The sequence below is a fragment of the Mauremys mutica genome, chromosome 2 (genome assembly GCF_020497125.1).
Source record: "Mauremys mutica isolate MM-2020 ecotype Southern chromosome 2, ASM2049712v1, whole genome shotgun sequence".
NCBI lineage: Eukaryota > Metazoa > Chordata > Testudines > Geoemydidae > Mauremys > Mauremys mutica.
The window spans coordinates 224,367,714-224,382,548 of NC_059073.1; the positions used below are offsets into that span (position 1 = coordinate 224,367,714).

The window sequence follows — 14,835 nt, forward strand, 5'->3', positions numbered from 1 at the left end:
GCTTGTGCCACTCTTCTGGAAACAAAGGTTGCATGCAGCAGGGGAAATAATCAGCGCACGTGTGGGTGGAATACTTCAGCATCTTTGTTGGTATGCAGGGCTTCAAATAGTGTTATTCAACATAGTAAAATCCTTATTTTCTAAAACAATGTGTCAATATTGTCTGAAAATCAACAGAAAGCTAGCTACCCTACAAGAACCAACAAGCGTATGTTTGTGGGTGTGCAATAGAGGCAGGAGATGACAAAGTTTGGTAACAGAAGGCTTGTTTGAAAACTTGAACTACTACTAAAACCAGTAAGCTAGACTTGAAATTCTGAGATCTCCATCATGTCCTTAAGTTATGTAGATTCTCTGCACTCAAACATCCTTCAGCCTGGCTGCTTATAGCATCATATGGCCTGAGTCTGTGTGGGATTGTTAGTATTTTACACAAGTAGTCCCATAGACTTCACGTATTCGTCCCCCTACTCTGCTTGTGGAGTAGGCACTATTCAATATGAGGAAGAGTGGCAACATTAGGGCTATAGGGACTAGATAGGGTGCTAAAGAAAACTTAATTAAGCCTTACACTAGTAATTTCTTTAGTACTCCTTTTTCTTTAGTTATGCTGCCTGAGCACAACTGGTACGTTCTGGTGGGCAGGATTTGGGGAACCTGTGGGAAGGGCCACCTAAGTTATATCATCCTGAACGTATGCCTATAAAATGCATTACATGTATTCATGTACTGAATGTGTATGTGACATGGCCTCATTATTGTAAATAGCTGGCCTGTTGGTCTTGCTGAGAACACAATAGGATTGGAGTTCAAATCCTGGTCAAAACCATCCAAAAGAGCAATATATTTTTAAAATTGATTGAAATGTGCTGTTAAAAGCTGAGTGTTAGTAGTTTTACTGCGGTATGAATAAATACTTACATCACTTTACAGAATTTATTATAAGTTTTAACTTTTAGGGGGCTTTTTAAAAACAGGTTTAGAAGAGGGTGCAACAGTGGAAGATGTGTATTTGGCTTCAGTCGAAACAGATCGTGGGGTAAAAGAACAGTTACGTCTCTACGACACTACTGGTCTGCAAGAGGGAGTAGAGTTTCCAAAGCATTACTTCTCTGTTGCTGATGGTTTTATTCTTGTGTATGCTGTGAACAGCCTTGAATCCTTCCAGAGAGCAGAAGTGATCAAAAAAGAGATTGACACAGTGAGAGACAAAAAAGAGGTAAAAGCTTGATGCCTTTATTTCTTGGCCATGTCTGAAATAGCACAATAATGGAAAGTTAAATTACAAAGCAGTACAAAGTACAAAGGAAAGCAAATTTTCCCTGCCATCTCGGGAAATCTAATGAAAGACATTTTCCTATACAGAAGAATTTCATTCATCCACACACTATATAATTGGCACAAAAGATAAATGTCTTGCCCCTCTTCTCAGCAGCGATGTAATGTAGTATTTCATATGGACGACAGTATAGTTTGTAAACTGATCAGATGTACTAAAACTAAAGTGCAGTGGATAAAACAATGTGGTTCGTTATCCTCACTTGGTTTTATTCACTTACTTGCTCATTTACAAACTACAGTAGTTGACAATGGGTCTCCCATACATTAGAGTCAATTAGCAAGGAGGCGCTACTGTATTTCAGTGTGGCTGTTAAATCACTTCTATTGTGCAGAATGACTGCTGTATTTTCCCTTAGAAAGCAGCTAGTGTTATCAGTTGATACAGTGTTGCAGCTCTGCTAGCTGAATATCACCTGCACAGTACACTTGTGCTTACCATCTTCTTAGAGAATCCATATCCCTGCTAAATGCCTTTAGCCAATAGACCAGCAAAATAAAGCTCATTCAGGCTATTAAAAAGCAGGGTGGGGTGGGAAACACAGGCAGAATGTCATACCACTTCTTGCAAAACACAAGACGTATTTATTTAGTACTCAAAATGTATTGTGGGGAGAGGGGGAAGGAATGGTTTGACTGCAGTGCAACTTGCAGTCACAGAAGAGACAGATTAGCCATTGACCATAGCTAGGTATCTTGTTTCCTGAGTGGGTTGCAGAAAATATGTTCTTGAGGGTTATTGTACTTTTAGTCAACTTCCCCCTTTCTGGGCAGATACAGAGCTGCTTATGTGTGGGTCTGGGAAGGCCTCCGTGGCAAATGAAAGATGCTGTGATCTTGACTAAAGCAAGTGGTGGAAATGGTGGCCCTAAGCAATAATATCACCAATATTGACATAACTTAAAGCAGTAATCCTGACTTGCTCAGAAGGTAATGATGCTCTGAGAGCTCTCCAGGGAGTCGTAGAAGATATTAAGGCAAGAGAACCTGTAGTAAAGTACTTACAGACAGAAGAACCCTAGGAAAGAAACTGGAGGCATAGGACATCCCAGAGTTTGCTCAACAGGGAAGAATAGTTAGGCCTGGCTACAGTAAAAAAACAGTGCTGTCAGGAAGAGGTGGGAGAGAGTGAAAACAACCCAAAGCAAGAGGAGAGGGTTAGAATTAAAGAGAGGCAGTAATAAGTTTGAGTTCAGGGCTGTTCAGAGAAGGGCTTCTCCAAGGAGCATATAATGTAAATACTGGCACAGATTTTCTTACCTGTTGCTAACAATTGAGATGATTAAAACTAAGAGAAAAACCTCTTAAAATACACAAGGTTAAATAGCATTAGTAGCCTGATGTAGTCAGTTCTGCTTTCAGCTTCTCCTGTGCTAGCAAACAGACTGGATTGTAAAACAAAGCAGGAGAATGTTTAGATAAACTCCTCTGAAAAAATTGTATTAGTCTTAGCTTTTGTACCTAGTTTACACATCTCTCCTCCAGGACAATATGCCACTTGAGTGTTGTATTTCAAGGCAAAACATTGAGGGGTTGCCTGTATATTGTTCTGAGCCTATAGTAACATCAACAGGTTATCTTATGGAGGAAGAGACTTACTCTCCTTACGCTACAGTCCAGGGCTCAGAAAGCAGCAGTCTGGGCTAGGTCTTGGCTGCCTTACTGCCTTGTATTGTCATCACCTGTGTGAAGTAGGTGTCAAATTGGCATTCACTAGCATTCTACATTCTTGTCACTGCTGTGTGCAATAACGCAAAGTGCAAAGCAAATGGAGAATCTGGCTGTAGAGCTTTGCTCCTCACCAGAATGGGTTTCCATTGGGTGACATGTGACACTCCACTCTCCTGTCTCCCTCCGGTTGTGGGTAGCGATCACCACCCACTTTGCTCCCAGCGCATTGAGTGACACAGAGGTTTGAACCCCACATTCGACTACTTCAAAATGCAGAATGTGTTTAGGGTGAGCCAAAATTAACGTAGAGACTAGATTGTGAACGGCCTCACTACTGTATGCTAAGTATCAGAGGGGTAGCTGTGTTAGTCTGGATCTATAAAAGCAGCAAAGAGTCCTGTGGCACCTTATAGACTAACAGACGTATTGGAGCATGAGCTTTGTTGCATCCGACGAAGTGGGTATTCACCCACGAAAGCTCATGCTCCAATACGTCTGTTAGTCTATAAGGACTCTTTGCTGCTTTTACTGTATGCTGTTTAACAACTCTGTGCTACAGTGACTGATCTGCATCTGCACCACGGCCTGTTCTCTCTTCCTTCTAGGTGACAATTGTTGTCTTAGGAAACAAAACTGACCTTACAGAGCAAAGACAAGTGGAAACAGAAATAGCACAGCAATGGGCAAAGGCTGAGAAGGTGAGACTGTGGGAGGTGACAGTGACGGATCGGAAAACGCTCATTGAACCTTTTACTTCGTTAGCCAGCAAGCTTTCCCAATCCCAGAACAAGTCAGCATTTCCCTTGCCTGGGAGGAAGAGCAAAGGCAATAATTGTGATAACTAAAAACCCGTATTCCAGGGGAAGCTGTCTAGCTGCTGCTGCAAGGGCATGGTGTCTCTTTTTCTCTGCCAATTGCTTGGCACATTTTTGCTGAGGCAATACTGAATTCAGAATTAAAAAGCAGCAAAGTCATGAATGTAGCTGTCCTTCAATCAAGTATTGGCTTGGAAAACCACAGCTGGTCAAGGTCTCAAGCACTTCACAAGGAAGCACTTTGTAAAAATGTTGTAATGGTCACTGGGGATGGGGGTGTTGTTTTTAGTGGTAAGCTCTATTAAAGCCCACATCAGCACAGAGATGTACAGCAGTGATGGCTGTCTACATCCCCACATGGCCATTTCAGAGAGCTACTGGGTCAAGTTCACAAGTGGACAATTAGTAAACTACTCCATATACAGCATGCAGCTGTCTAGCCTCGGATGTTCCCCTTTCGCAATTGCAAAAACTCCTGGCTGCAGCAAAGGAGAAAGGGCTTACCTATCTTCCCATGGCTAGGGAAAGGGTATGTGTGATGTAGTGTCAGCCCCTTTGTGCCTCACTTACTACCCATGGGTGGTGTATACAGTTGGAGAAGTTCCAGGACAGCTGAGCAAGAATACTCCAGGAGGAATGGACAAGAACATTGCCTACCTGGCAGGGATATGTAAGCATCAGTGTTCTTGCTGCATGTGGAAATAGTGACATTCCATGAGTGATCCTCAGATAGGTCAGGCCTTACTTGCAACCAGCGATCAAAGGCTGGAACGTGATGTGGCTTCCTTGTAGTTTCCACTAGATTCCTCCAATATGGAAGGTGACCTTTACTGTTATGTAGTGTACAAAACAAAAGCTTGAGGAGCAGTTAAAAAAAATCTAACCCTTGGGGAGAGTAGACTAACTATGTAATTTTGTTCCACTTTTATATTGCTGCTGTCCACTGAAGCAAAAACTGGTGCCTGGTCATGGTTAGATATCAGACGGTTTCACTGACAAGAGATGGTACAACTTCCCTGTTGCTAGTACCATAGTTCTTAAGTCAGCTGGAATCCTGCAACAGCTTAGGAAATATGAGATAGGAAGAGGTGCGGTTACTACCCTCGCCCAGCAGGGCAATCCACAAAGACAGCTGCTGTCCATCTACACAGGGAAGTTACAGCTTGTATTCTGTAGAAAGACTAAGGCTGTGTACACACTATAGCTTAGGTCGGTATCCCCCCTGAGCAAGGTAAGGTAATAATTGGAGATATACCAATCTCCTAGAACTGGAAGGGACCTTGAAAGGTCATCAAGTCCAGCCCCCTGCCTTCACTAGCAGGACCAGTTTTTGCCCCAGATCCCTAAGTGGCCCCCTCAAGGATTCAACTCACAACCCTGGGTTTAGCTGGCCAATGCTCAAACCACTGAGCTATCCCAAAGTAAGTTACGCTGACCTAAGTATGTGTGGGGGCAGTATTGTGTCAGCAGGCGAGCTTCTCCCACCGACATAATTACTCCAGTCCTGTGAGCGGCAGTAGCTAAGTTGACGGGAGAGCTCTCTCCCGTTGGCTTAGAGCATCTGCACTGCTGGTGGAGCAGCTGCATGGGCTGTAAGCTCTGTAGTGTAGCCATAGCCTAAGTAAACAACACTGGGAAGCACTGTATCTCTCTGTGGAAGAGGCTTAATGACTGTAGTGAGAGGCCTGCTAGTGGTGGGTATATATAAAGGTCAGCCAGCCAGCTCTGAGTGGCAGATCAGCAGAAATGCTTGTGCAGATCCCTCAGCTGTAACAAGTGGCACAGCTTCCAACACCAGATGCACATGATACTGAACTTCACCTCACAGGACAGATCAACACGTTTCAGGATTCTGCTTTCCCAACAATCTGAACAGGACTGTCATAAATATAAAGGGAAGATAACAACCTTTATGTATGCAGTAACCTCCTGGCCAGAGGTATAGAATCACTTACGTGTAAGGGGTTTAGCAGTTCAATTAACCTAGTTGGCACCTGACCAGAAGGACTAATGGGGAAAGAAGATACTTTCAAATGGGGGGCGGGGGGAAGAGAAGGTTTTGTTTGTGCTCTCTTTGTTGGTTCCTGCTTGGGAGAAAGAGAGAGACCAAGCAGGTAAACCAGCTCCTAAAAAGATCCTGAAACAATACATATAAAATTACAGAAATTGTAAGTAATAGCAAGGAAATGTGTTATATTATCTTTTGTTTTAGCTTGTGGATTTTCCCTATGCTAAGAGGTAATTTTATCCCTGTTTGTAACTGGGAAGCAGTGTCAGAGGGAAATCCTCTGTTTTAAATCTTTTTATTTACCCTGTAAAGTTATCTTCCATCCTGATTTTGCAGGTGTGATTTTTACTTTTTTTTAAAAATAAAATTCTTCTTTTAAGAACCTGATTAATTTTCAGTGTCCTAAAAACCAGGGATTTGGTCTGTGCTCACTTTGTTAACCTATTGGTTGGTGTATTATTCTCAAGCCTCCCCAGGAAAGGGGGTAAAGGGCTTAGGGGGATATTTTGGGGAGGATAAGGCTCCAAGTGGCCCCTCCCTGAATGTTTGTTTAAATCACTTGGTGGTGGCAGCAATACCATCCAAGGACAAGGAAAGGAATTTGTGCCTTAGGGAAGTTTTTAACCTAAGCTGGTGGAATATAAGCTTAGGGGGTCTTTCAGCCAGGTCCCCACATCTGTACCCCAGAGTTCAGAGTGGGGAGGGAACCCTGACAAGGACTGAGGAGGGAGATAGAGCGAAAGCAGCGGGAGAGCAAATCATTTCCACAGAGAGAGAGCAACTGCTTGGAAAGCCAGATGAATGAAACAGTGAACAGATGAGTAAAGTTCCATACACTTCCAACTAAGTAGTATTTCCTGGTATTTTAAACAGTGTTGTACTGTCATGAGTCAGCAAGACCTCAATAGTTATTTGTGGTGACGCTTAAGCTGCTGAGTACTGTCATTTGAAAGTCTCAATTTTGATGGCTGCACTAACCCTTTAAGTATGTACCTGCAATAGCCTTCTGCTACACAGTGGTATGAATACCTCAGTGCAAACTATGAACAGTTAGTAAGGATGGTGCAATAATACAATTTACCAAAATGAAGCAAGTTTTTACAATGGAATAACTTGGATTACCTGTACAGTTGAACCTGTTTTTTGTCTTGCTCCATGAGGTAGTTCTGGATCATTGTTCTTCCTGTGTGCAACGTGTATGACAAGAGAGAGTCAGCAATTACATCAGTTATTTGCTATTCCTTATGAATGAGCAAGCTCCTGCTACACTCTGCTAGAACCTCGCACGTGTTTCTGTTGCAGGACTGCAGCTGCCTAAGAGCTATGGTACTAGCAGAGCAGCAGTGGAACACCACCCACTTTAATTTCCTGCTGACTGTACATGAATTCTCCATGTTTCTCACCATACAGGGGACTTGACTGTTTACATGTAGTATTTGCAGCAGACCACTGACTTGGTTTTGGAAGTGGGATGAAGATAGGACTAACTTGTTCTACTAGCAGTGATTCTCCAGCTTTTACATGCCATCATTAACCCGCCCATGTTACCATGTTTAAGGAGCTCCCATCTACCCATAACAAAGAGGAAGTAGGGTGTGCCACCCCTGCTGTCATAGCAGCAGGTGGAGAACCCATGCTCAGAATGGCAGATGATTCAGTCTCAGATCAGCCACGTGGACTTGGCAGGTGTCTAACCAAATACTACCTCTGAAGTCATCACGAGTGGGTGTTCTGTATTAGAGAGCAGGGAAAGCAGGCAAGATAAATAATGCTAGTATGTCAAAATTAACACTGAAGGCCTGCGAGGTTGGAGTGGACAGTGTTACTGTGTGGATCTGTACCCTATCCACTTCTGCACTACGTAGCCTGAATCCTATAGAGGTTATGAGTCAGGAGAAAGTTCTACATTGTTTGCTCCCCTTGCTGTGATCCAAATGGCCTGATCCCTTTGTCTGAAGTAGAGAAAATCAGGGTAGTATGGCATCAATTTGCCACTGTAGCATTGGGAGGGATTCTTTCATTGGCATTGGCCAATCCACCTCCTAGGCAATAGCTAGGTGGATTGAAGAATTCTTCTGTTAACCTAGTGCTGTCTACACAGTGGGTTAGATCATCTTAACTACATCTCTCAGGGGTTTGGATTTCTCACACCTGAGCCACATAGCTATTGCAATGTAACTTTTCAGTGTAGGCCAGGCCTAATAACTCGACACTGCTCTATTGGGCATTTAGAACCTAGGTGGTTTCTAACTGGTCTACACTGGAAATTTCTGTTGATCTAGCTACCATCTTTCAGGGAGGTGGATCAACTATAGTGAAAGGAGAACCCCACGGGTTGCTTTAGTGAGTGGCTTCACCGAAGCACTACAGCAGTACCACTGTGGCATTTTAAGTGTAGACATAGCCTAATAAAGAGAGAAGGCATTAGGGATTATTCAGGTGACTAAGTAGTACATCACCACATAAGCTAAAGAAAATCCAACACATTACTTTTCATTTGGTCAGACTAGATACTGGCATTGTCTGGGGCTTTTAGAAAGAAAAAAAGCCCTTTTCTTTACAGGTCTGTCTTACTGCTTTTTATACACTCAGGCTTAGTGTAATTCTAAGCACTACAGTCCCTTGCAGTAAAGTAACTGATCTAGTTGCAGCCCTCAAACAATTTGGAGCAGCTGGTGTTGTGTCTGAGTAAAACTTGCATATACATACAGCTTTCTACAGGATTAGTAAGTTTCTATGGGCAGTGAACTATTGCTGTAGATTGTGTGATTCAGTGATGACAGCGGGGAGGGGATGGACTGAGGCGCAGCTAGTGTGTTCTGTTCTTTGCTTTACCATTGATTCAATACCTGTCAAAGACTGATCACATAGCTCCCTTTCAGCTAGATTGTCCCTATCCCTTACTTGGCTGTACAAGTGCCGTTATCAGGAAATAGTTTTGCAGCAGGTTAGAATCAGTCTTCCCCACTTTTCATATGAGCTGTGTTTTGCCCAGCTCTTATGATGCCATTCCTTCTCCTCCTTCAACTGGAAGTACAGTTCGCTCTCATTACAGTTGTGACAGACATTCCCCTCGGCCTCTCACCTGCAGTCCATCCTTAGTCTGACACTGTTCCAGCTGCATTCGCTGCAGTTTTAGCTAATGGGTAGCATTTCAAAACCAGTTTTGGGAGCAGTTAACCTTAAAGGTAAGAAGCATGGAATGTTCAGCAATGTGCTGGGACAGGGATGCTAAGTAGATCCCTTCAGGTTCTACTGTACTCAGCTGGGACTATTCCTATGGTATGCGGTGTTGTAGTTGACCTGAAGAGCTCTGTGTAAGCTCAAAAGCTTGTCTCTCTCACCAACAGAAGTTGGTCCCATAAAAGATATCGCCTCCCCCACCCTGTATCTCTATTCCTGTGGTATCAGCAGGTACATACTAATGTAGAAAAACCTTTAAAAATGGAATCTGTAGGAGCTGCTTACTACAAAGCACCCATCTAGGCAAGTTTACTGCCATTGATAAATCAGTGCAGGGAATTCTTCCCTGAATGCTTTCAGACAGCAGTTTAGCTTACAAGGAAAAATAGTGGATACTGAATATAGGTCTTTCATCAAAATGTATTGGGGAGAAGCTATTTCAGCAAAACAACAAAGCAGGTCACTAGGCAGGAGTCATTTTTTACATATTTTTATTAGCACAGTAACAAATGCAGACTTAAGTAGCCCACAACATACAACCAATCCACTGAGTGACTCCTATTCCACGCCTTACAGTTAAACAGCTTAAGGTATTTCACTACAGGTTGCCATAAATCCTGATTAAAACCTTTATTCTTTTCACAAAGGTAGATTGGCATATAAAATAATACATTAACTACTTCTCATTTCCTATATGAGGCCATATATCCACTCCTCCATATTACATATCATGAGATGAGTCTTTGAAAAGGAATTGTTAAATACAAGCACATCCTCCCAAGGGGGAAAAAAGAATCCCAACATCTTTTACAAAAACAAAAAACCCAGTGTGTAGAGTCTTCAAAGGACTTTTACATAAATGTCAACATATGTACCTGTACAAAATTAAGCTGTTTTATCTTTTACATATCACAAGCAACTGAACCAAAAAAATGTCTAACTTTACATTCTTCTTGGTACTATATGTGAGCTAATATTGCTGAACTAATGACAGTCTTAAAATATGCTATTCCCAATTCTAGCTGTCTACTGTAGCAAGATACCTTAAGTTACAACAACAAAATCTTAGGAAATAAAAGACTGAATAAAATCTGTTATAGAAATACCCTACTCTTTACCAGCACCCTCCCTCCCCCCACTTCAAAATCAATAAGCAGCTCTTTCCATCACAGACAAATAATGCAAGAGTTTGACAAAAATCCATTTTATGTAGCATATCTTTTGGTCCACTGTCTGGCCATTCTGTCATGCTCTGCTCTGTTAGTCATATACTGAGTGGCAATACTTCCAACCAGGGGATCAGCTGAAAAGAAAAAAAAAAGTTCCTGCTCATTTTAGTTAAGAGAACTGGGAAAAACAAAAAAGAAAGTTGAGAAGTGGTCTGATGCATTACCCAAAAGCATTCATGGGGGCGGGGAAGTACATGGTGGAACACTGACCCATTTTATAGTACGTAGATTATTGGACTTTCCAAGTAGAGAACAGGTCTTAATTTGTACACGTAAATTTACGGTGCTTTATAAGTGATTGCTCAATGTGGGAGGAAAAGATTCACTAATTCAAGTTTTAAGGAGGTAAAAAGACAATAATCAGACACTTATGCTTTGCCATCCTTGTAGGTTATATTGCAGACTTTACCTGATCTGTGTGCTTCAATTTCCTTTACCACTTCTAAGGCGGTATGCATGTCGCAGACACTAAGTGCACCTATATCAATATAAATCTGGCTTCCGTGAAAAGATTAGGTCAGGTGTTTTTGGTGAAGTACACATAGCACAACACCTTAGCTACTACACTTCTTAAAAGTTAGAAGAATTTCTACAAGTTTTGCTTATTTTATATTACTGAGATATACTTAGTTAACTAAGCTGGACACAGAAGGGAAGTACTAAAAACAATTCTTACTGACTTAGGAATTATATATAAATATGGTGGTGGGAAGTTTATTCTTGAATCATTTACTGTAAAGTTGAACTAGAGCTTCCAGGAAATCTTCCAGCTTATCTTCTCAGCCTTCTTTGTGGTGGTAATTTTTAAATACATCTAGTCTATTACCAAATCACTAGAATGTCAGATGGTGCAGACCCCACACAGGAATATGGTGTTTAAAACACCACTTTCTTTTTAGCTGGAATTTCAATCTACAGGATGATTGCCCGGGATTTTTCTGGTTGCTGCTTTCTTTGCAGTGCAGCTTAAGAACAGATAGACTACAGCCATATACAGAATATCAGAACAACTTCTATTATCCCTCAAAGACAACAGAAAGCTTGGGCTATCTTGTGGGGACATGGAGATTCTCTTCTCCAAGAGCTTGATCTTATGTTCATTGAAGTCAATGGTAAAGCTCCTTTTGACTTTAATGATGGAGGATCAGGGCGTAAGTTACTAAAATGCCAGATGATCCGTATCAATAGAGATATAATCTGTTAGGGTATGAGAGACTTACCAGGGTTGCAGTCTGTAAGAAGTGAGCAGATGGACAGGAGAACTTTAGAAATGGTTAATGCTGGACTCCAGTTGTCTTTTAAAATGTCAAGGCAGATCACTCCTTGGCTGTTAATATTACAGTGATAGATTCTTGTCCGAAACGTCACCTAGAAAAACCACAATTACAAGACTGTTTGCTAACATGTCACACTACATAGTCATAAGTTTGACTTTACAGATTTAAACAGAAAAAGGAAAGAAAACCCAACATTTAATTCAGATTAAAAGTAACTCCAGCTCTGTAAGGCTAAGATGTAAAGTTATTTTTTACATCTAATTCAGCTTTAGTATACATTTATAGAGTGCCATTTAATATCTTTCCTATCAGACTAATCAATAAAAAAACTGGGTGGCTTTTTTTAGATTCCCGGTGTGCTGCTGCCCTCTGGTGTCAACTAGTTGTATTACAACAGTTTAAAATCCGCTTTTAAAACAAGCGGATCACTATTGTACTAATCTTTCTTTTGTGTTTTCCATATTGTTTTATGCAACAAGCAAAACAGTAGTTATTTCATTTGTAGAAGAAAAGTGTGAAATAATAGTTCAATTAACTTTAAGCTTAAATTTAAAAGAAGATGAAGTATTTACTTTAAATGAAAATTAAAAGTAATGAGCTATACTTTACATCTGCACAAACTATACAGATAAAACTGAATTCTATATGCTTCTCAAGCACCATAAGATCAACCTGGATGGTCAGTTTCTCTCCATGCTAAATTTCCCACAAAAATCACTTTCTGTTAATGGAACATTTCTTTTGTTGTTTTATTTTTGTTGCACAATTCTCTCTTCATTTCTAATGCAAATCATATTTCAGTTAAATCATGAGACTAGATTTCCCACCCCCACCCTTTAACATAAACGGATTGTATAGGAAGGTGTGACGTTGAAAATTGAAATCTCCTGTCTATCAAAGAGTCCACAGAGCCCCACAGAACATCCAGGCCAATATCTGTAGCAGATTCCGACTGAATCCCCAGTGTCAGAAGAAGGCAGGCCTCCACTCTTGGGATGGCTGCTGCAGTGAGGGGCTTTTGCAGCTCCCTTAGAATTCTAAGACTGTGGAACAACTCAGAACAGGTAAAATAATGAAACCAAAGCAGAAGAAAAACCTTCCTGCACTTCTCCAATCTGGACCTGGAGGAACCAATTCTAGGGTCAGCAGGATGGTTGTCTCCACTCCATTTCAAAACCAGTCTCAATACTAAGGGCACTAACTCTCATCATGGTGAGCACTGTCACAGTGGTGTGAGAGATATGGACACCTGTCCGTTCAGCATAGCAAGGCAATGACCAAATTAATTTCAAATAGCCACCGAATGATAGCTTCTGGTTGTGACTAATATATCAAAGTTGTATTATATTTGAGACTAGTCCAGAGGTGATGAATGCTTTTCAAAAGCCCCCCTTCTTCAGAGTTCCAAAATCTCATGATTTTATTGTAAATCTTGTGATATTTGCAGTTTTACTTCTGGAGATTAAGTGACTGTGAGAATTCTAATGTTCATGTAAAATAATTAAAAAGGTTCCTAGACCTTATGATTGCAGATAAAAGCTTGGAAATGTGACTTAAGTGTACCCTAAGAGCCAGAAGGCAAATAAAGGAACCTCACACTTTTAATTAAAAGAATCATAATTTTTAAACCAATCTTCTGATTTTTTAATGTCTGGGGTTAGCGATACTGCTTTCTCCTCTTGTATTAACTAGCAGCCATAACTCTTCCCTATTCATTCCACTTAAATCCATAGAATTTATGTAATCACCACAATTTCCATTTTCAAGATGAGGAAATGAAAGTTCAAGAGTTCAAGTGACCTGCCCAAGGCCACACAGCAAGTCAATACCATTTCCAGGGGTCTGGCTGCAGACTCAAAATCAACAGTGCGTTAACTCATGTTACCAAAGCCACGGTCAAAGTTTTCAAACTTGGGTGCCTAAAGTCAGTATGAGAACCAATGTTTTTTGCCCCCTTCTTACAGAATAGCAAATATGGCTCATGCTTTAATACCAGATGCTCCGATTTCTCTCACATTAGGTTCTTAAATCCATGAAGAGCAGCCAGATTTCCAAAGGGGCAGCACAACTGTAGCTTCCATTGACTTCAAAGAGCTCAGCACTTCTGAAAATTCAGTCCACTTTTATTTAGATTCTTAAGTACACACTTTGGAGCCTAATTTTAGGCACCTAGGCTAAACATGGCCTATGTCTTCACATTAAAAAGAAACACATTTAAAAATGTCCCAACTCTGTGTTTTGGAGAACAGTAACTCTATCCTGCAACCCTCCCTCACATGTGTGGTCCCACTGAAGTCAATGGAACTACTTGCATGAATTATAACTGTTCACCTGAGTAAGAGCTGTCAGATCATGCCCTAAATCCTCAGAATTTGCCAGCTGTCCATGCCCATGATTCTTATTGTCTGTTTACTGGTAACTAGGGTAGTTGTGACTTGCACATTCAGTAGGCGTGTGGCATAAGAAGAATGCACCAGTGTTTTTTCTGGGATTAGACTGGCCCACATGTTAAACTTGTCTGTCCTCCCTTGTAGCTGTTCTGCTGCGTTCCTGGATCCTTCTAGCATTCAACAATGCGAAAAAACACTGTCCATGCCCCTCCCTCTCACTCAGTCTCTGAGTGGGAGCACTGGCAGGGGTGTGGCATGTGTAACTACAAAACTAATGCCTCTAGTTTCCTGGGCAGTGAATCTTTAAGTCTCCAAGAACTCACCTGCTATGCAGAGTGCTGCAGCTCTTTTTATTCTCAGAGGCACGGTAGCCTGTGACACAAGAGACACCCCCACACTATGCTCTCTCATGGAGACATTACACTTCATTCTTTATAAATTACTTTGATTTTCAATTAAACAAAAGTACATGCTTTTGCATATTATGTATGGAAGTAACAAAATAATCTCCAGGAGAGAGCACAGCATCTCTCTCTCCTCTGTAACAGGCAACAGCAACTGAGAACAAAACCAGCTGCTGATCTCTGCACATCAGAGAACTTTAAAGGTACGATATACAGAAACCAAAAAGACATCTGTTTCTTTGCTTCATATACCCCAATGAGTGCTTCCTAGTCTACGTCATGTGGATCAGGCCAAGCAGATGGGTGACCTCACGTGGTGATAACAGCAATTGACAGAACAGATAGCGCCATTCAGGACAGGGGTGGGCAAGGAAGAATAGAAATCCATGGCACGTACAGTTCCCAGGCAAGACTTTGCTATTGGCTCATATGCAGCCTGCAATTCCATCCCACTGTTGGTTTAATATTTCACTATTTTGACCTTCAGCTCTGATTTTCCAAAATTACTACCTCACCAGCT

The 14,835-nt window shown here is 41.4% G+C and overlaps 2 protein-coding genes across 13 annotated transcripts in view; one reads left to right on the forward strand and one right to left on the reverse strand.

Annotated features, from left to right (window-relative positions):
- Positions 1–14,835, forward strand: part of NKIRAS1 (NFKB inhibitor interacting Ras like 1) — a 31,976-nt gene that overhangs the window by 3,332 nt on the left and 13,809 nt on the right. For 4 of the 7 annotated variants that reach the window (XM_045006634.1, XM_045006633.1, XM_045006635.1 and 1 more), the window contains exons 3-4: positions 978–1,219; positions 3,615–4,684. In XM_045006634.1, coding sequence (XP_044862569.1) covers positions 978–1,219; positions 3,615–3,854 — 482 coding nt within the window. In that variant the 3' untranslated portion in view covers positions 3,855–4,684. Of the gene's footprint in view, positions 1–977; positions 1,220–3,614; positions 4,685–14,835 lie in introns of those variants that run through there. The other 3 variants (XM_045006637.1, XR_006577116.1, XM_045006638.1) reach the window with 2 other exon arrangements.
- Positions 9,490–14,835, reverse strand: part of UBE2E1 (ubiquitin conjugating enzyme E2 E1) — a 57,490-nt gene continuing 52,144 nt past the window's right edge. For 5 of the 6 annotated variants that reach the window (XM_045006632.1, XM_045006631.1, XM_045006630.1 and 2 more), the window contains 3 exons: positions 11,465–11,612; positions 10,654–10,722; positions 9,490–10,318 (listed from right to left, as the gene is read on the reverse strand). In XM_045006632.1, the coding sequence (XP_044862567.1) occupies positions 10,221–10,318; positions 10,654–10,722; positions 11,465–11,612 (315 nt within the window). In that variant the 3' untranslated portion in view covers positions 9,490–10,220. The remainder of the gene's footprint in view (positions 10,319–10,653; positions 10,723–11,464; positions 11,613–14,835) is intronic. The other variant, XM_045006629.1, reaches the window with a different exon arrangement.